General features: G+C 43.4%; 2 protein-coding genes and 2 long non-coding RNA genes across 4 annotated transcripts in view; 3 read left to right on the top strand and 1 right to left on the bottom strand.

The window, feature by feature from the left end:
- Positions 1–916: 916 nt before the first annotated feature.
- Positions 917–21,351, bottom strand: LOC129592829 (uncharacterized). Its single transcript, XM_055488956.1, has 4 exons — positions 21,061–21,351; positions 19,906–21,012; positions 19,612–19,665; positions 917–1,183 (listed from the first exon to the last, which is right to left on the bottom strand). Exons 1-4 carry the CDS (start codon positions 21,349–21,351, stop codon positions 917–919), a joined length of 1,719 nt encoding a protein of 572 aa, XP_055344931.1.
- Positions 2,291–21,674, top strand: part of LOC129592795 (uncharacterized) — a 61,475-nt gene continuing 42,091 nt past the window's right edge. Inside the window, exon 1 of the mRNA XM_055488917.1 lies at positions 2,291–2,295. The gene's annotated coding sequence lies outside the window, so the exon portion shown is untranslated. The remainder of the gene's footprint in view (positions 2,296–21,674) is intronic.
- Positions 11,936–12,353, top strand: LOC129592798 (uncharacterized). The gene is made up of 3 exons (XR_008691013.1): positions 11,936–11,995; positions 12,050–12,221; positions 12,299–12,353. It is a non-coding gene; the product is annotated as an uncharacterized LOC129592798 (long non-coding RNA).
- LOC129592799 (uncharacterized) lies at positions 12,690–13,740 on the top strand. The gene is made up of 3 exons (XR_008691014.1): positions 12,690–12,782; positions 13,309–13,407; positions 13,499–13,740. It is a non-coding gene; the product is annotated as an uncharacterized LOC129592799 (long non-coding RNA).

The following is a 21,674-nucleotide window of genomic DNA, read 5'->3' as shown; positions in this document are numbered from 1 at the left end:
GTTTCAATTTCCTCCCCGGATACCTCACCGACCGCTTCATTTGGCGCAAGGGAAGCCGTCTCCTGATGGCAAGGGCCATCCCGGAGGTCGCCGATAAGTTCCGGTGGCCTGATGGTTTCAATGGACGCTTTGAGTTTGGCATGGATGAAGAGTTTCGATGCTATTCCGCCCTGAAAATCGCTAGCGTCACAAGGGGACACATCGGCCGCTACGAATGTTGGTTCCGCATCAACGATCGCCTTGATGAATGGATCGTCCAGGAAGCGTATCTTAACGTCACGTAACCGGAGCAACCATTTAGCTAGCGGCTCGGCAACTGCATGTACATACGTTGTCTGCAGCTGTATCAAAGTGCAGTTATTTTGTACACAGGAATAGTCAGTTTTCTTTGATTTTATTCTTTTACTGGCGAATATTTTGGGATTTTGGTTGGAGGTGTTGTTACGCATAGCCCGACTTACGCATAACACGGCTTTTTTTCGGGAAAATGTGATAGCAGTCCAGTAACCATAGATAGTTTGTACGAGACATTCCAGTGGCTTTTTCTTGTCTGAAACTAAATATCGGGGCTTGGTCCTATGCGTATCGAACTTGTGTTTCCTCCGATTCCACGATAATATCAAGAAAACGTCATTTATAAAACCATCTGTATTATCATGTTTAGTTTATAGAGTGTGGTATTTGTACAGAGTACAGCCTGTACTTACAGATTTTTAAATCCAACCAAGACTTGCAAGTCCAAGTGTCTGTGCTCTATCGGAAAACACAAACCGCGGTCACTTCACACATAATTGTATTGAGCAACGTAGAAAATGCGCAGATAGTCTGGTTGCATAGCTAATGCGACAGTCGCAGCACTACCGTAAAACCGACTAAGGACCAGAACCGCCAGATTTTCGGAAGTTGGTCTGAAATCTTACTTATCCGCATCGCCGCCCTTGTCTCTAGCGCCCGGTGTGTCGATGAAGAGAATCATAGTGCTGTTGCTCTTGGCAGTCTTTTGCATCTGCGTATTGGACGGACTGATAACATTGTGCTGGTTGTCCTGGTGGTCGCTGCCGCTACGGCAGGGTGTAAAACCTGGCGCTGGCAAGTGCCTTTGGCGTTGCCACTGGCATGGCAAGGGAGAACCTGGTATGTTATCCCTCTGGCACGCAAAAAAATATGGCATATGCCGGAAAACCTGAATTATTAAAACCATAACTTTCAGTACAATGTTTGAGCTTTGGTTTCTCGTAGATAGCTTTACCGCACACTAATGGATTATTACAATTTAGTAATATTAAAGAGGACAATGTTTTCACATATCCCAATAAAAGACGAAAATGACAGTGCTGTACGCAGTGCGAATGTGATTTCCGAGAGAAAGGAACTCACTGATAAACTGCTAAAATAAAAAATAGCGACTTTCAAAGCTAAATATAAAAATGATCTTGTACCATACATCGTACGGTTGGTTATTCGTCCCGGCAAATACGTAATAGAAGCATTGCTAAAACTGAATTTTCAAGACATTTCTCGTGTGCTGATAATGCACTTGTTCAAGTCGATCTCTAACGACCGGCAAAATAGTGATGTCCGAGTACGGCTGATCTCCGTGTCGACGATTTTCTTACTGGGGTGGAACGCTGATGGTACGAGCTCTCCCTTCGTACACACACTGCACCTGTATATTAAGGTCATAACTCATTCATAATTATACAGTACGGTGACTTATACGGCCGATCACTGCAGCAATTTTAATACAACTAGTATAAGGTCGTAACCGCCCTTAGGGCAAGCGGGCGGCGGTGTTAAGTTTTGGACGTGTAAAGAAGAGAAACTGAAATCATGGGTCTGTAGATGTTGTTTTATAATTAAGCCGATTAAGGAAAGTAACTTGAACGGGTGGCTGAACGAAATCCCACCCTCCATTTTCGGTTTATTTCTCGTGAATCACTTATCGCATCGCGAATTGTTCAGGCTCCTTCGATAGACAGTCTTTGTGACTAACCAAAACAATAAACCTTGTTTCAGAAAAAAGCCGTGCTTGATAAAAGTAATGCGAATTGAAATTGTGTAAATAATTATTGTGTCCCAGCTCGATGGAGTCGAATCTCTTCGCAATTCTATTACGTACGTCATGCTCGAATATCTTTAACTGGCTTAGCAAGAAAATGGCGGCTACTTCCAACAGAAAAATGTTAGTTGGCACGGTGCATGCGCAGATTGAGCTTTTTGGGCAGCGAATCTTGAGGGCTTACTGTAAGAATACAGTTGTTTATCTATGTACTTCGTTTTTCGCTGTTTTTGTTACAATTTTTTGCTCGCAACAGGCGGCAACACGAAATGCCGGTTTTCGGATTGATTTGTGAACACTGAATTTTTCACGACAAAAAACGACGATTTAGAGTGCGCCGAAATTTATTTGACGCCCCGGAGTGATAAACTAAGTGGGAGGGCGTTTTTCTTTCGTACGCACGGGTGACATGTCTACGCGCGAGAATACTTTCGCGCTATGAGTTTTGGCTACGCGCGAGAGTATCTCGCGCTATGAGTACTGACTACGCGCGAGAGTTTTTCCCCGCACAAGAAAACTACGAACAAAACGTTTAAGAGAAAAAAAACCGCGCGAGAATATCTTACGGAATATTTTCGCCCGCCAGTTATGGCATGAACTGGGAATTGTACGGTTTTTTTGTATCATTTTTTGAACACACGTCCAGGTACGTCAAGTTTATCATTTCTTAAGGTGATGAAGTTAGAAACAGAACAGTTATTGTATCATTCAGTATGTGAGCAATTTTCACAGCGAAACTGTTCTGTATCCACTGGGCAGATGCAACCGCCGGCGTATTTCCACCGTATCTGCTACTATCACTGTGCAGTTATGATCTTTCACCATGGTTTTCGTTCGAGGATTACGGCCCTGCGATCTTGGAGGAGGCGGCAATGTGCCGGTTTCAATGATGGATAAAAACCAGTGGCGCAGTTCGTCCTCCCTGGCGTAGTTGGCGTTTTGAATCTGCTTGCCCAATAACAGGTCATACGCAAAGGCAAACGAATATATTAGGCATTTATTTCCTCCAGAGGATTGTCCATAGACCGGGATGTACTCGATGCTGATCTGACCCTTGCTGTCCGGATGGACAAACAGGAAGTGTAACTGCAGCTTCAGTCAGTCTGTGGGCAGTTGACCCGTCGAACAATAGATCCGGGCGACACCAGGGATGTCACAGTTGTACAGCGCGCAAACGTAGTGGTTTACGCCGTTAAACATGGGCTGCACAATGCTTCCTCCATGCATCCGCATGTGGAAACGTGGCCTTGCGAAGCACTGGTCGTTCTGTTGGCACAGAACCAACTCTGCAGGAAGTTCTAACCCTCCTTTCTGGGGAAACGCATTGCGCAGCAGATAGACTCCTGCGTTAAGGAGTCTCAGCTCCAGATCCGAGCCGTTTGTTTTCAGATTGTTGATATCCTCTCGAAGGACCACTAATTCTTCACCGAATCGGTGTGCGACTTCATTCTGACCTTCCACATGGGTAGCAAGTATCCGAACCGCACGCATAGCGGGCGTTTCTCCTGGACGCGGCGGACTGTGGGGTATGTTGGGCGATCGTTTCCGTGACTTCATGGTTATGGTCTTCTTAAGCCGGCAGGTGAATAACCTCCATCAATGCCGTTTACAAGCTTAAGACGGACCAGCGCCTGACAGTCACTTTTCAGAGTCGTCGTCATGCTTTTCTTCGTGGGGGCTGAATTCCGCCGGTGTGGGCGGTAAGCGCCAGCTTTTTTTGCAGACCGGCTTCACTGAGCTGTAGGGGAACGTGTAATGATGCGTCTTTGACGTTTTCGCTTTGCCACCGGGATTTATAAAGACTTGGTGTGTTCGCTGGCTCCATTGCTCCACCGCTCTCAAAACCTCCGCGTAGGATTCATAACGATTTCCCACTTTAAGTTCTGACGCCATAACGGCTGATAGTTGAGAATACTTGAATTATCAGAAAATGTAAAATGCCGGTACGGTCAGATTTTGTATTTCGTGCACTAAAAGGTGACCTTCCGTAATTATTGGTTGCCATGTGGTTATAAACACACTGATTTAAACTGTTTTTTGGTAGTTTTTTTGTGCGGGAAAAAACTCTCGCGCGTAGTCAATGCTCATAGCGCGAGATACTCTCGCGCGTAGCCAAAACTCATAGCGCGGGAGGCTCTTGCGCGTAGCCATTTCGATTATTAATGTAGAAAATCTACTTATACACATAAACGGAAGTTTATGAATACCGTATGTCTGCCATGACCCGGTTCTATTCGAGAAAAAAGTGTCCATGTCTTCTTCATCCAAAAGATGTCCTTTGGATGGGTGCTTTTTGAGTTTCAAAAAGCCATAATATAGTTCCGTAGACCATGTATTTTAGACGTAAAATGTACATAAAAAGGGGCTCCATAAGTATACTGAAACATGCTATTCTAAAGACGGCGTGTTGTGCTCCGACGATGTCCAAAGCACGTCAAAAAATTGCTTGCCGTAGAACCGGGTGACAGGATCATCGAGCCATTATTAAGAAATCTTTAAAGATAGTACGACAACAAAATCACGCGAGTTTTATGTACCGATGACCGATGGGCAGGGCGCAGTACATTGCAATTTGCAATATAAAAAGTTTTGCTAAAAACTTTTGGAAATGCGACTGTTAGCCGATTTCAAGCCACTTCCTTGCAAAATTTTCTAACCGTATCGATTAAAAATATACGATGTGCAAGTTTAAAAATTGCTTAATGGAATAACCGAAGCAAAAATAGGGGCAGTTTCTTACAATACAGTTTACTTTATAGGGGAAGTTTACTTATCAATATTTTAATCCATGTTATATATACGAACAATTTTATTAGTTGTACGTTCCGAAACATTATTGATTGTGTGTGCGTTAATGTGTCGAAAAAAAGTAACGCTTGGAAATGCACCGATAATGGACATTTTGGATGACCACTGGGTAAGCGTTCGAAGCTGTGTGATCCATATTGTATATCTCACAGTTAGTCGTAGTTAGTAGTTGTTCGTAGTTAGTTGGCAATAACTACCAACTACCAAAATAATGTTGTGTCTCTATGTGCAATGAACTTTGGTCCGGCGAAAGAGATGGTCGATGATGTTGCGAAACTGCATCGCTGCACGAAAAAAGAGGCGCCTTATACAAATTCCAAAAATATATGCACACACTCATAATACAAGTACATGTGCCAACTGCTTTTCTGCAAGCAACTGTTCTTATCATTGCATAATATTCAGTTTTCCAAACAACAGATACCCCAAACCTTTAATTATCAGTCATGTCAAGTTTAACATATGCAGTCAAAGACAACAATGCATAAGCGTTGCATTTAGGTCGATATTTTCTGTTTTCGATGAGTGCCATTTCACTTTGTGCCGGTTGTAGTAAGCCTGCACATGTAAACATTCATACAACATTTATTGAAATTTAAGTGCTCATTTGAACAAGTACAGTTAAAACTTAAAAGCAATTCGCATATACTGGGATGCCAATGATGTCGCTAATTACGAAATTTGAATGATGATGACAACTAAAAGTTAACTTTATTTTTACAGGTCTGTTTAGTGTAGAATAACCGATTAACGGGTGATTTTCGGATTTTCATTGATCACATCACAGTCTTTCGGTGTCTTTTTTTTATCACATCACAGTGATTGCCTATTGCCGGGATATTTACCTGCATTTTTTAATTAAGCAATTGTGTTAAGAGCGGCGTCATTTTGATCTGCTTTGTGTGGAAAACTGGAAATGTTTGTGTGGCTGTAATTTTTACCGTGACCTGTACCATCGCGTAAGGCACAGACAGTGCGGAATAAGCCCGATGCTAAAATAAACGTTTTTACTACTCGTCATTATTGCAGCGAACTTTGTCTGGGCGCCAACCGGTGTCCATTAGGCGATGGGGATTTTTGCATTACAGTAATGCAAAAATCCAAACACCCTCCAACGCCCACTACCCGAAGGGGTGCAAGTTTTTACTTCAAAACTGGGAATTCCCGATGAAAAAATTGAATCAAGAAAGGGAATTTTTTGTGTGATTTTACTGACCATAGGTCACCGGCAACGACATGGGTGTTTAGCAACACCATTGGGCGCAGACGGTCCTAGTCATGAAAACGTTTAATTCTATAATAATTCTGCGAACAACAGCTGACTAAAACACAGACGTTTATCGTATAGAGCAGAAAGAGGGCTCCAAAACAAGGGTGTTGCAGTGGTCAGTAAATTGACCACTGGTCAGCAAAAACTGGAAAATAAAAGAAACGGTTTTTGCATGTTGTAGTAACTGGTGGATAACTGAACACAACAAATCGAGCGATTTTCAACAATCCAGTTCTCAAAATTGCATTACGCTTCGTTTAACACATCGCGTAACAGCCTTTATGCCGCGCCGAGCTGCCTTTACACAGCATGCATGGTGCATGCTTGCAATTTTCATGGAAGCAGCCGCTGCGTTTGGATTGGAAATCAGCGATGACGGTCTAGTAGCACGTGCGGTTGTGATGCGCCGAAGTTCGCATCAGTAGTTCTGGAAGCAACAGTAGCCGCCATGAACGCAGCATCGGCCGAATGTTACTAATACACCTGGATTAAAGGTCACTCTCTACCGGTCATGTGTATATTGGATTTGTTATCATCTGTGGCTACAGGAGACCAGTAAATAGTGAATAAAAATAAAATGTAAAGAAAATATGTAAATAAAAATAAGTGAATAAAAATGCAGTAAATCGCAAGAGGCGCACGGCAGGCTGCAGTGTTGTCATGCCGATTACAGAGGTAATGCACTACTCCCGATTACGAAACATGGTTTCCACGCTCGGTTATCTTGAAGGTTTCGTTGTCCAGAAACGACCACCGATTCGTTCGTTTGAGGGCCATAGCCGACCGCCCCGGGTGCCGCTCAACTAAATCGTTTTTGGAAGAGTTGCGGCAAGAAAAACCGCGTGGAGCATGTTAGAAGTCCGAGCCAACAAGATCTTATGCGATTTACATAATTATAAAAGTGTCGAAATTGCGCCCGCCCGTACTTCAGGACACTACATGCCCAATGGTGTCTGCACGCAACACGAGTTTTTGATGGACTGTGGCCATCCAGTGTTTAACTTTCAGAACCGATGCTTGTTATTTTCTAATAAAACATAACTGATAGTACATTACTGAATTATCTCAGATTAATTGACTCAGTTGCTAATTAGTTAATTAGCAGGACCTTCGGGAGGTCAGAAAGTTCGAAATTAGCGACTTTCGCGACCTTGTGGTTCTTGAGGGACTTGAGATCCCAGTTTGGTTTCTTTTGTTATTGCTGCTGTAAGGTCTCGTTACGCTAATTACTCTATCAGATATCGATTAATTGCTGTTGTTCATTAAGAAAACCATTTCGAAGACCCTGTTGCGCCCAAACACCAATGGGCGTTACAATTGCTTAATTAAAAAATGCAGGTAAATATCCCGGCAATAGGCAATCACTGTGATGTGATAAAAAAAAGACACCGAAAGACTGTGATGTGATCAATGAAAATCCGAAAATCACCCGTTAATCGGTTATTTTACACTAAACAGACCTGTAAAAATAAAGTTAACTTTTAGTTGTCATCATCATTCAAATTTCGTAATTAGCGACATCATTGGCATCCCAGTATATGCGAATTGCTTTTAAGTTTTACACCGTCCATGCCGAATGATTGCAAATCGAAACGCGGATTCAGTACTTCGTGAATCGGCGTGCACAATTTTCGAATTCATTCTTTTTGCAGCACCATTACGTATTAATTGCTGATCGAGCTATTCATGCCGGTTGGTGTAATTCGTGAACATTAGTAAGGTCTTGCAACTCTTGTTCACGTACGGGTTTAAGTATTAGCACCTATTAATGCAACTGATACCATCGCAATTTATTAATTTTTGCAACTTGTACAATGGAAGCACTGTCAATATTTTCTATTTATTTATTAACCGCTGTGCCTCGTGTTTTCTGGCATATGCCATATTTTATTGCGTGCCAGAGGGATAACATACCAGGTTTTATTCCTTGCCATGCCAGTGGCAACGCCAGAGGCACTTGCCAGCGCCAGGTTTTACACCATCCCTGGTCGCTACTGCTAGCCGCCGCATCTAGCGCCCACAAACACCAGTTTCGCTTCTTCGAAGGATGTATTGGCCATTCCCTTTGGACTGTAGCACACTGTTGTATGAAGCAAAGGGGATCAGGGAATCAGGTCGGCCAGGTAGTCTTTCAGATGAAAATGTGTCCAAAATTTGACCCTTCCAGCAATCTGTGTGGCCTCGCCGACGCCGGCTTCACCTGAGGAAAAGCGGAAACTCGTGCTCTATCAGCCTTCTTTAAATTGAACAAGCGCCAGAAAACGCATTGGGTATTCTGGGGTTTGTTGCTCATACATGCTTTTAATCGGTCATCACAGCACCCCGAAATGCGTCCCTAAAAGTATCTACAGTATAAAACAGTATCAGTCCACGTTCCGCTTATTCATGACATCCATGAAAATAAACTACGCTTAGAAAGTACGTTTCACCAATTTTCTAGTGTGCCAGTTATTGAGCTTATCAAAAATTTTTAATCGCACGACTCTGGAATCAGTATAGTAATCGCTCCGATCAAGAAGATTCCAAAGTTCTGTAGTTAGACTTTTCTTGGTCGGTAGAGATTAAATACTTTCACAAAGAAAGCCGCACATGATTGTAAATTTCAGTACAAAATTAGTATGTTCAGAAACGAGCAGAACTTATGCGTGAATACAAACACAGAAAAGAATCAACAAAGTTCCGGAATCTACAACTAATAAAATTATTCGTAATTTGTTGGCAGTTGTGAGTATCATCGTGTCGTCTACATAACAAGATGGTTGAACGCAGGACATTAATTTTAGGTTCGAAGTGAATAGCGTGTGATGTCTGACTGGTGACTACAATAATAATGAGGGTCGGCCTACTTTACCTTGGCCGCCCCTTTGCCTTTGCCTTTTCACTTTACCTTTTTTAAGTTTACCTTGACCTTTGCCTTTGCCGCCGTGAATACCTTTACCGTCCTAATTTACCGTCGAAAAACGTCGTTCGAAAAACCTTTACCGTTAATTAACCGTTGAAAATAAATTACCGTCAACGCTTTGCCGTTTCAAAATTTCTTGCTAATATGTTCTGAATTTATTTTGTGACCATAATATTTGACTGTATACACACACGCATGTGTGGCTTTTGCCACCACGTCTTACAACCATTATTACCATTACCTCGCATTACCATTTTGTGTGGTATATGTAGGACCTTTCTGGTCGAATGTAGTCCTGAATTAAAATGATAGTTAAGTTCACTTAGCTGATGTTAAATTGGCGCAATTTCGGTATCCCTGTACAGCTGTTTCCCTGTTCATCCCGGCATCGGCATCGTGGTGCCGTGTGCATCTTGCTTCTCGTGCGCTGTAGCTCACTGTCTAACGCATTCGTGTTTGTTGCAATTTTTATGCTGTTGCGTTTTGAATGAAGAGTTCTAGACCTGAAATCCCCTAGCATCACCCTTCGTTTCCTGAGTAATTAACGGTGCCTAAAAGCATTTCTGCACAATGCCACCGAAGAACAAGCCTAATCGCAACCCGAGCCCAAGAAAGACGCGTTCTAGCGGCAGCACCAGAGGAGGCCGGGCTCCACAAGCCAGACCGCGTACCAGTCGAAAACGCGTAAGATCCCAGTCCCCCGCTCCTACAGTCAGGTCAAAAGTTGTAGTGGTGGATCCTCCAGCCCCCGATTTGCAGACTGTGATGGTGCGACAAGACCAACAACAGCGACAAATTCAGCAGCTCCTGGATATTGTCACGCCGCTGGCAACCAGGGAGCTCGGGGTTCCCCGGCCAATTTCTCCAGCTACTGCATCCGTTATCCAGATTGAGTCTCATCCGGATGGAAAGAGGGATGTGCATCGCAGTCGTGAAAGCAGCGGACGCGCGCACCGTAGACGCAGAGGTAAGAGCAGCAGTTCCAGGAGCCGCTCGTCGTCTCGCAGCCGCTCCCCCGCCCGCCCGCCGATTTTCGACAGTCTGGGTCCACACCCCGGCGGAAACCAACGCAGCGGTTATCGTGCATCATCGTCCGCGCGCAACGCTTTGTTTGATCGGTCCAAGCACTTGCCTGCCGTTCCCAGCAGGGTTCGCCGACGACTAGCGGACCCATCACGGTACGTTAGAAGAAAAGAAGCGTTGAAATGGTCACCAAACAAACAACTGATGGCCAAACAAACAATAAACATCTTGTTTACAAACATACTGCATACGACGTGCATTTAACACAAACAATTCGGCGTCACAACACCACCTTATGTTATTGATTTACGATACATCGTCCAACCCGGTGTACCCCATTTGTTTGTTTAAATTTTCCCCACCCATTTCACCCCTTTCTTTGATTAAATTTTCCCCTCCCTTTTTCTCCCCTTTTTTGTTTTTGCCAACATAACATGCATCATTTTTTTGAGTTTATCACTTTTTTTGTTTTTTTGTTAAGCTTTAAAGTAACAAGTGAAACAGTTGTTTATCATTTTCCAAAAGTAGCCGTAGCACTGCAATACTGCAATCGGTATTTTTGACGATTTGTGATTTTTTGGTTTTTTGTTTTTTCACGAATAATAGGTGAAACTTTACACTAACACAAAAAAACTCGGATTTTTTGAATCACCACAGTTCTGCAAACAGGACACTGTATCAATCTATCTGAACAGTTATTGCAGCAGGCCAGATGATTACATGGGCGGAATACAACTTGGACTTCATTGTCTAAGCAGACCTTACATTGCACTTTCTCCAGGGGGTTATTTTCTCTTTTCCTAGCCGCATACGCTTGAGATACCTTGTCACAGATCTGCGCTGATTCCTTTGCTTGCTTGGTCTGAACGTCGTAGACATACTGTTCTCCTTTTTGTGCTATGACAAATGGACATATGGGCGACGCTCTGGCGTGCTCTTCCCATGCTCCATCGGTGGGAACCCATCTTTCAAGCTCTCGTCCGCAGTGAAAGCACTGGACGCAATCACCGTTCCCGTTATAAAACCAACCGGCTTGGGCCATGACCCTGGGATGCTGAGCTTTTGATTCAGGCCACTCGGCAAATGTAGAAAAACGAGCCTTGTAATCCATCATGTCTGGAAAGCGCACAGCGTAGCTATAGGTCCCCGGAATAGCAACTGGCGCTGACGCCCACACCTCCACGACGTCTTCTCCTTCCGCAGTAATGGGTTCAGGTGTTCTCTTTGACATTGGACAGTTTGGAAACAGTAATTGATGATGCCGCCTTGGGCTTCGGATTTTACCCCATCCGGACATAATACCGTCACAATATGCGCACTGAACTTCATCCCCGGTTCCACGATAAAACATTCCGGCTAAGGCCAAGTACGTCGGTGGAAGTAAACTATTGTCCCAATTGGTGTGTTTAAACGTAGCCAGACGATGGATCACATTACGCATGTCCATTTTGCTGTTTAATGACAAAAAACTGAATCAATAAAAGCCAGTTTCTAAAACCGAAATCTAAATTTTGCTTGACCATCGTAGTTTATATATAATACCAATAAGGACGAAGCTTCCCAAGTCTCCGCCTTTACACCTTCTAACAAGGCTTGCAGGGGAAAAAAGGCGGAGCAAAATTATCGATTTTCAGCCAATCGCTACAGTCTTGTGTTGGGAAAAGTTTGACCAATGGAAACCATTGCTTTCCATAAAAGGCGGAGTTTTGGAGGGATTTTATGCGAATCAAAATCCAACACTTTGCAGTCGCTGTAGTCGTGAGGATATAAAAGGCTAGCGGGTAAACCTTGAATTGTCAGTTGCTTTTCAGTTCCGTAAGAAAAATTGTTTGCTACTTGTTAGTCGCTTTTGCAATCAAAAATGGATTTTGCACGCACTTTGGAGATTTTGGGAGAGCTGAACGGATACATCATCTATAAGGTCAACAATGTGGTAAGTATGTTTTGGAACACGAAAAAGGTCAGTCTTGTTCTAGCTTTTGATCAGGAAACAGACGGTTACAAAGATCATGAAGAGGCGTTCCGGAAAGGAGTGCGTCTGGGATGTAGTGAAATTTCGGACGTCCTGAATAAGTTGAAAGCGGGAACTATCCAAGCAGCGATGGACAAGGCAATCACAAGCAAATCTGCGGAAAAGGTCACTCTTGCCGGACCTGCTTGTATGGATGTACTTCTCAGTATCCATCCTAAATATGGGCGGATGATCCGCTTTTCACAACCCGGGCGCTCTTTACAGATTCCATACCGAGGATTTTTGGATGTAGCTCGCATTGTACAGGACAGCTTCTGGGGTCCTGAGGAGTGTCCATGGATACGTAGGCTAACAGCATTTGACTTGTGTAACATAATGCACTATTTCGATTTACTATGTTTTTGGTCTTTTACTAATGACAATCTACAGCTTTGTCTGGGATACTTTTAGGTAGCAAAAGAAAATTAAATAGGATAAAAAAGGGCTAATGCCTCTATTCGCGACAGACTGAGTAAGAAACGTATATAAAGAATTCGTGCTCATTCTGTCGCGATTATGTGTTCAGCCATGGAGATACACAACGTTATTTTGTCCGTCAGGTTTGACAGAAGGATCGACTTGGACGCGATAACCCGTGTTTTCGGGAACGATGCTACTAAGATGAAAAACTTTAACGCCGTTAACCTTCGCTTGAATGGTAACACATTCTGTCAACTGTTTGCGAACGGCAAGGCCATCATAAACGGCGGTAAGTCAGTTGATGAAGCGGAGCAACTGCTGCTCTTTATAAGCTGATGTTACTTCTGCATGATTTTACTTTGGAGATTAAGGTACGTAGTATAGCAAATATCGTAAGCACTTACCGTCATAGTACAAAAGTCAATCTTGCCAATTTATACAATAAAAGCAGAACAATACCGGAAGTAAGTAAGGCATTTTTTGAGCCTGAACTATTTCCAGCAGTTCAGATTAAATTTAAGTATTTAGGAGCCACAGTTAACGTGTTTCATACGGGTAACTGCGTTCTTTTAGGATGTACATCCGTTGTACAGGTGCAGGCAGTTGCAGAAGCGATAAAAACCTCCTGCAGTTAATTAACCAAAACTCCCAGTAATCGTAAAATTTTAGACTTTTCAACGGAAAATTTTCGGAATTTTGCGGATTTTACAGGTGTGCTGAACTAGCGGCTTAAGGTCGAATTATCTGAGGTTTTAGAAATGGAAAAATCACTTTTGATTTTCGTTTTAAAACTCCTTGCACAATTTACATTTCAGGACCAACAATGTCTGGGAAATCAACGTTTACGTTGCAACTCTTGAAAAACGTTTCACAAAGTTTCACTCCCGTCCCTACTCGTATTGTTTACGCGTACGGTACGTGGCAAGAAACCTTTTCAACTTTTGACGAATCTATTGAACTTGTACAAGGCATTGATTCCATTATTAATGACGAAAGCTTTTTCAGAAAAGGTGATACAACGCTGCTAATTTTGGATGATTTAATGGAGGAAATAGCATCTGCTACTAAGGCATCCGCGTTATTTACCCGTGATGTTCACCACAAAAACGTTTCTGTTGTTTTCATCTCACAAAACCTTTTCAAGCAAGGAAAGAACATGCGTGATATTTCTCTCAACTCACAATATATGGTCGTATTTAAATCTGTTCGCGACACACAGCAAATAAAAACGCTAGCGCATCAGCTGGGCATGCCACACTTGCCAGAAGCTTATAAAAGGCTATAAAGGAACCGTTTGGATACTTATTAATTAACTTACGTCCGGAAACCCCGACAAGGCCCGCTTACAATCGAATATTTTTGGCTACCGAAGAATCTATGTAGAAAAATGAAGCCAGAAGAAATTCTCAAGCTAATCGACGCTCTACGTTTGATGACACCCAGACAGCAGAGAGCGTTTTTCAATTTTCTACTACTAAACAGGTCGCTGCAATTGAAGAAGCCTGCTTGAACCTTATTAAGCAACCAAAGGGGTTAAGTAAAACACATTTAGCGAAAGCACGTGCTCATGTTGGAAAAATAAAGCGACTAGCTGATCGGAATTTAACGCGTGAAAAAAGAAAAAGCTTTTACAGCAAAAGGTGGATTTTTAGGAGTTCTTCTACCAGTTTTGGGAACTCTTTTAACATCGTTCCTAACAAAATGAAGACTTACGTGTTAGTACCGGAATCAGAATTCGTAAGTGGCAAAAATAGGTCAGGTCCAACATCTACTTGGAAAAGGGCCCAAGAAATTAGCGATAACATGAATCAGCAGCTAATGGTGCGAGCCGCCTTGGAGAACCAACGTCCGGTTACGCGCCTGCCGGTTAGCGAGACACCAAACTATACCATAGAAAGCAATACCTTGCCATCGGAACTTTGCATAAGCCAGCAACCGTGTCAAAATACGTTGAGGCAAAGCCGCTAATGCAAGATGCATTTTTTCAAACCGGACCTTTGCTTGAGAGCCGTGGTATCCAGGTTAGTACAGCAACAAATGACCAGCAAATTCAAGCAAATTCGTCACCCCAAATTGAGTACGTACAGTCCGAGCCGTTGGTGCATTACGTACAAGTGCCCGCGGACCCAATCGTGCACTATGTTCCTACAACCGTGCCGAGCGAACCTGTTGTCCACTATGTTCCAACCCCTTCGAAAACTTTAGTCAAACACGTATACAAATCCCCAAAAGTCCCACCAATAACTCAAAAAGCGTGGTGTTCCAAAAACTTCCCGTAACACCATGCCGAAGAAGAACCAGGCGCCAACTATAGAGTTTGCACCGACACCACCAAGCATACAAGATGCACCGCAAGAACCACCAATTGTTGAGTTTCCTCCTGACGGAGTTCTGGATTACGAACCCCATGAAAATCCAGCACTGCCGTCAAATATAAATGCAAAGGCACTTAATTATCAACCAAATAAAGTCTCACTGCGACGAAGTACACGTAAAAATTCAGCGTTACCGTATGCTGGTACGCGACTAGCCATCGAGGACCTTCCACCAGCTTACAGGTTTTAGGTAAGGCGTTGGCTCCAATTAAAACCGCGGTGCGTCGTAAGACTCGCGATAAAACTGCTCTGTTGCCGACGTCTACGCAACTGTCTGTTGAAAATGCCTTAACTGTTCCGGGGCTAACGGGCCCGTCGGCACCCATGCCAATTGAAGCAGCGCATAGAAAAGCTATAACATACAACCCACAGCCTGCGAAAACAAAAATAATGTTCAGTTAAGTAGCAAAAGGATGAAGAACAAGAAACCAACACATATAGGCGGAGAATCGCTAGAGCCCCAACAAAGTTCTACGGGCCACCACGTAAAAAAACAGCGTACAACACAAACTGGAGGGTGGTTAAACTTTGCTTAAAATGGTAACACTAGATGAAATTTACCTGGATGCCGGGAACCCCGGTAGCCTTGGAGGAGTTGAGCGTCTGTTTAAAGAAGCTCAAAACATAATTATACACGTCAGCAAGTTGAACAATACTTACAGTCTAAGGACGCGTATACACAACATAAAGCATACCGCTCAAAGTTTAAACGAAGAAAAATTATATCAGTAAATGTAGGAGACCAACACCAAATTGACTTGATGGATATGCAAAAGTTTCGTAAAGAAAACGATGGTTTTAATTACGTGCTGACGTGTGTTGATTGTTTCTCCAGATATGGTTGGGCGGAGCCAGTGAAGTCAAAAAAGCCGCCAGAAATTGCTGCAGCGCTCAGCACAATTTACAAACAATGCAGTCCGCCACTGCGCTGTCAAAGTGATAACGGTAAAGAATTTGTTGGAAGAGAAATGCGTGCATTTTTTAAAGAATGTAATGTAACCTTTTTTACTACTCGAAATGATGATGTAAAATGCGCAATGGTAGAACGACTCAACCGTACCATTAAAAACCGTATGTACGTATACATGACTGAAAAAACACATATCGATACATAGACGTTTTGCCACAGATAATGCAAGGGTATAATAGCACTGTGCATTCTTCAACCGGTTATGCTCCAGAAAACGTTGGAGTAAACGAGAGCAACTCTATCCTTGAACGTATGCTCAGCGAACAAAAGAAATCAAAGGGGCCCGCATTTACAGCTGGCGACCATGTGCGAATTGCCAAAAGAAAAACACGTTCGAAAAAGGTTACGAAACAAATTACACGGAAGAAATTTTTAAAGTAGTCAGAGTTTTAAAACATAAAAGCCATTTTTTGTATGCTATCGAAGACCTAGCTGGTGAAGCAATCGACGGACACTTCTATGCTTCCGAACTGTCAAAATTTGTAATGACTGAGAGGCCATACCATCGCATTTCTAGGATATTAAGGGAGCGCACACACAAGGGTAAAAAACAATATCTGGTACGTTGGTATGGCTACGGCCCCGCGTATGACTCTTGGGAAAACGCAAACGAATTAAAATGAGTTTTTACTTGACACTGCCATCTTCGGCGTCTCGTGATTTGTATCCAAAAACTGTCCCGGACATTTCACAACTTTATTAGCCAGGGCAGTGGATCTGGACGGTACCTGGGAAGTTGCGTTATCAGAATTAATACTTCCTCCTATGCAGTTAAAATTTAATAGCGGCTTAGTGGTTGGTATTGCGCGAACTAATTATCCCACTCGGGAGACTCGTTTTTTAAGTGAAAAAGCATATCCGGACGAAAACCGGTTAATACACGCTGTTAATGTGCTTTTGCGTGATGGCGCGACGGATGATGAACCAGTTTTATATGGTCATATCGTAGTCAGTGGTAACTCCTCTGAACTAAGTATCAGACCAGACACCACCCTGACGTTCCACGGTGCAGAGTATACCCGTGCTTTAGGTTTGCTGCAAGACTACAGTTATACGGGCAGTGATAGCCCTACTTATGTCCTCCACCCGGGGAAACATAATCGCATTGTACACGTCTACTGTGACATCATTGAATACGGTCTAGTGGGGGATGCTATGGTTCCTTTGTTGCGCACGATATCAACGCAAGCGAGCTCGTTTGAAGAAACGTGCATCCGTTTTGAAAGCCCTCACTACGTACCTATAGCCCGTCATACGTTCCAAACAGTTGAAATTAAAGTATGCGATGATTTAGGTAATGAAGTGTTTTTCCATCCAGGTACTGCAATAATCAAACTACACTTCCGACTGAAAAAACACTAAAAATGGTACTCCAAGAACTTAAATTCGATGAATCTCGCTACATTCAAATATTCAATCGTCAGCACGGTTACGGAATGCCCGTTTACCGCGGTGCACCAATGACGGGTGGCAGCTTTTGGGGTCGCATCATAGGATTTGCGCGGGGTTGTTTAGTAAGGCTGCACCTCACATCAACAACATGATTGCTACCGCCCAACCACACATGAAGACATTTGCCTCGAAAGCGGTAGAATCAGCCATCGATAAAGCTGTCGAGCACGTCAGTGAAAAAATACGTCAACAAAGCGGCTCAGGCATTAAGGGACGAAAGAAAAAAATAGTCAGCATTAGTAAGAAGCAACGAGCAATTGACGCGATAAAAGACAAACTGTAGCAATGGCGCTTATAGAAAACGGCTCAGAGCCATCAATGTTGTTAGAGAGTCACTTATTCTACTTACCTTCAACACTAACGGAACGATGGAATACCAGAGATTATTATTTGGGGCCCTCACAAGCCACGACCGACGAATCCAATGATTTTTCATTTACTGTAGCTCCATGTCAGTCGGAATTGGTTAGCTTAGCCGATATTCGATTTACGTGCGATCTTCACGTTACTAATGCAGCTGGAACCATACCAACGGATAGCGACTGTTTGGCCCCTATTAACAACATTGTACACAGTCTTTTCGAGCAAGTTAGTGTTACTCTAGGCGGTCGCAGTATATCGGACAGTAGCTCGATGTATCACATTCGCGCTTATTTGGAGAGCCTTTTGGGTTATACAAAACAAGCGCAGCTAACCCAACTAAGTCTGGGTGGGTTCGCTATGGACACTGAAATGTCCAAAGATCCGATTTTCACAGAGAAAGTAGACGGAAAATCATCTTTCCATAGTGAAGGTGCTGAAAAAAGGCGAAAGTGGATACAAACATTGAAGCCACTCCAGTTGTCAGGCAAGTTGCACTGCGACTTGTTTCAGCAGGATCGCCCACTTATACCAGGCGTAGAGTTAAGCATCAAACTGATTCGTAACCGAAAGAATCTAGCGTTTATTGCCGATAGCGACCTGGCAGCACCTAAAGTTGTAGCGATTCGGAATCCCCGATTGCGTATACGCAAATACGAACCAGCTCCGGATTATCTTGCCGCAATGACAAAGCAACTGGTTGGCAATAATGCAAAATATCACGTTGAACGCGTTGCGATGCGGCAGTGTACTCTGATATCTGGTCAGCAACAACACGTGTGGGCGAATATCGTGATTGGACAGCTCCCAAAGGTAATGTTCCTAGCCCTATCACCCAGTCGTTCTTTGCTGGGGAATACAAGTCAACTCCCTTTAATTTCGATCATTTTAACCTGTCTTATGTCCATGCCGAGATCGACGGCCAGCTGTTTCCCACTCGAGGATACAATTTAGATTATGAAAACGGGGCCACAGCCGAGGCCTACGAAGGACTTTTAGACACACTGGAGCGTTTAGGAGAAGGTCCGGGCGAGCTACCCTTTGATCGTTCGGATTATAATGCTGGTGGCTTTTGTATTTACGGCTTTGACTTCACTCGCGGACATACTGGCCGCGGGGCTCTTTCTCTAATTAGGCAAGGCAATCTTAACATTAATTTTAAATTTGCCAAAGCTTTAAAGGAAGGAGTGGTGTGTGTTGCAATGTTAGTCTTTGACAACGTTATCGAAATAAATAACAACAGACAGGTTTTGTTTGATTTTGCTCCATGAACAGTATAGAAATCGACAATGCCCTTAGAAGGGATCCAATAGTTCGTGATATTTTTGTTGGAGTCTTTCCTTGTGATAAAATTCCTGACAAAGAATTTCCGGGTGCCTACATCGTGAATACGCAACCTAGCACTGCCTCGGGAGAGCACTGGGTCGCATTTTACTGCACTAAACCCGGTACAGTGGAAGCCTTTGACTCGTTTGGACGAAACCCAGCAGAGTATTCTCCACACATCAAAGACTGGATAGGTCAAGACTACATTACCATGTCAAATACGATGCGACAAAGCATAGATTCTACAGTCTGTGGTCAGTACTGTATGTTTTACGTACTTCTACGTTGTCGAGGGTATTCCTATGAAGATGTTATGTCCGCCTTAACCAAGCATAAAGGCGTGAATGACAAATTTATTCGAAAATTTATAAACAAGTACTTTAACCTGCACACTGCGCTACGAGACGATAATTTTATAAGGCAACTAATAAAAATGGATAGACCCCAAAAAATAGCAACACTTATCTTCTGGGGTCTTATGATCTCCGTACTACTAATATTCAATGTTCTTGAGATATGCAATCATGTTTCCCGAAAAACTAACCTGACTCAATCCAATGAGATCACTAAACATGTCTTGAACTTGATGATGAGTGATGCCGAATTCAGTAATGGATCGGTGTTTGGTCACTCACCGGCCCTGCCGGTGAGTGCCCAAACACCCCCGCCGCCGCCGCCTCTAAACAAAGCTGTTCACATGATTCCCAACAACTTCAACTTGAACACAAGTCTTTCAAGTTAATGCTGTTAAAAATTATGGCATTTCAGCCTTTTTTTTTCATTCTATAAAACACAAAAATAAGAGATACTGCCCACCAAAAAGCAAACATTTCAGCTTAGTTACGTTTTGTTCCAAACGGTAACGTAGTAAAGTCAGGGAACAGCATACGTTTGTCGTACACCAACTGTAATTTTTTAAACAACTTCACTGTACAAATTTCCTGCGTCTTTGCGTTGCGTCGAATAAATTCCGGGTACAGAATCTGCACGTGTGGGTCGGTGCCGTCAAGGATGCGCTTTAATTGGTCGAAATCCAGTGTTCGACCAGATCTCTTGAAGGTTTCGGTAATTTCATCCCAGTCCAAAATATTTTCGGAAAATCCATTCTGCATCATTCCTTTGACTTTCAGCTCCGTTCGTCCAGTGTCCGTTTTGTAGCTGTAGACCTTTGGACCACAAGAAACAAATTCCACGATATGACTCTCACCTGCTTCCAGCTGATTGTCCCAATCCCCTAATACACTACCTGTTTCTGGCAGCCAATCGCCTGGGCGCTGCACAAAAATTACCGAATCAGTGTCGAAGTAAAGCAAGCGCTCGCCCAACTTTTCCATGAGGGCCAGTAGAATAAGTCTGGCGTGGGCTGTAGTGAAGGCAGCAATAGCTACGTTCGTAGTGTTATTTCCTTCGTTATACTCGTCGGCTTTTGCATGCGTGACCATTAGACATTCTTCGTTCACCGCAAATACATCATGAATTTCAACAGCTTTAGACCGACACAGATCGACGTACCTCTTTGGATTGTGTACGAATTCCGTACTGCAGTCATCATCTTTTTGGGCTGTTTTTCCCCACAAACCATTTAAAGCGACCTTGGCCGCGGTTTTTTGACCAGCGTCAAAGTTCATGGCATCCGGGTCCAAATCAATACCTTCTCGCTCCTTGACAAGCTGGACAAAGGCCGCACGCTTTTCCGGTGTGTTGCACCAATTTGGCCAACCGCTAGCTTCCATTTTGACCTTCAAAAAGAGGTCCATATATTTGGCAAACAGCCCGGCTTCTTTGGTATCCCAGTGCCATACCTCATATACGGTTATGACCTTGTAACCCACATCCAGGGCGTGGTGCAGTTCAACAGTTACCCACACACCCTCTAAGCAACGTTCTTCATCGCTGTGCTTACAGAATGTAGTCGCCTTGGCAGTAGCACAAGCTCGGCACAATGTAAAAATCAGTTTACCTTTAATTGTGCTAGGTAGTACCGGAAACAGACACTCATCCGGCGGCAAAACTTTGCAATACACTAAACCGTAATACTGTCGAACATCAGAAAAATTCGATAAAATAATTTCAGGATGACCTACCGGGTATTCCTTCTTTTTGTTGACACATGGGTACAAGCTTACGACATCATAATGCAAAATCTTCTCATCGTTTTTTACGCTGTAGTGCAGACGACTTGCATTAGTGCGACCACCTTTAAAGGCCGCTCTAGGATTAAGTGGCTCGCGATAATTTTGCGATGATACGAACTGGTCAATAACAGGGTCTAAGCGCTTTTGCAACCACTCGCAAGACCACATCACCGTAACACTATATCCAAGATTTTGAATGTATTCCACACGATCTTCAAATTCTTCAAAGGCTTGTCGCATAGTCTTCTTCGAGTACGGTACCAAATCGTCCACATCCGTACACTTAGGGTGTCCATGGAAAACACAACCGTTATATTCGTAAACTGTCCTTGTCATATTATCCATTCCATCCACGAAATATCGTCCAAGCTTGACCTCCTTTCCGTTTCGCCCGTGCTGAATCCTACCGGAGCCCGTAAAATTTTCCCACTCCAACCACTGGGTTGCCTGAACGCTTGTGCGCCGATTCTGATGAGGTCCGTGCGTTGATAAAATAGCAATCTTGTTGGGTGGAAGAAGAAAGGTACGGAAGAAGCGGTAGCAGGCAGCCGGCATCGTAACAC

Source organism: Paramacrobiotus metropolitanus, unplaced genomic scaffold, assembly GCF_019649055.1.
Source record: "Paramacrobiotus metropolitanus isolate TYO unplaced genomic scaffold, Prichtersi_v1.0 Parri_scaffold0000056, whole genome shotgun sequence".
Classification (NCBI taxonomy): Eukaryota; Metazoa; Tardigrada; class Eutardigrada; order Parachela; family Macrobiotidae; genus Paramacrobiotus; species Paramacrobiotus metropolitanus.
Note: the sequence above shows the minus strand (reverse complement) of the source record. Positions and strands in the feature narration are given on the sequence as shown.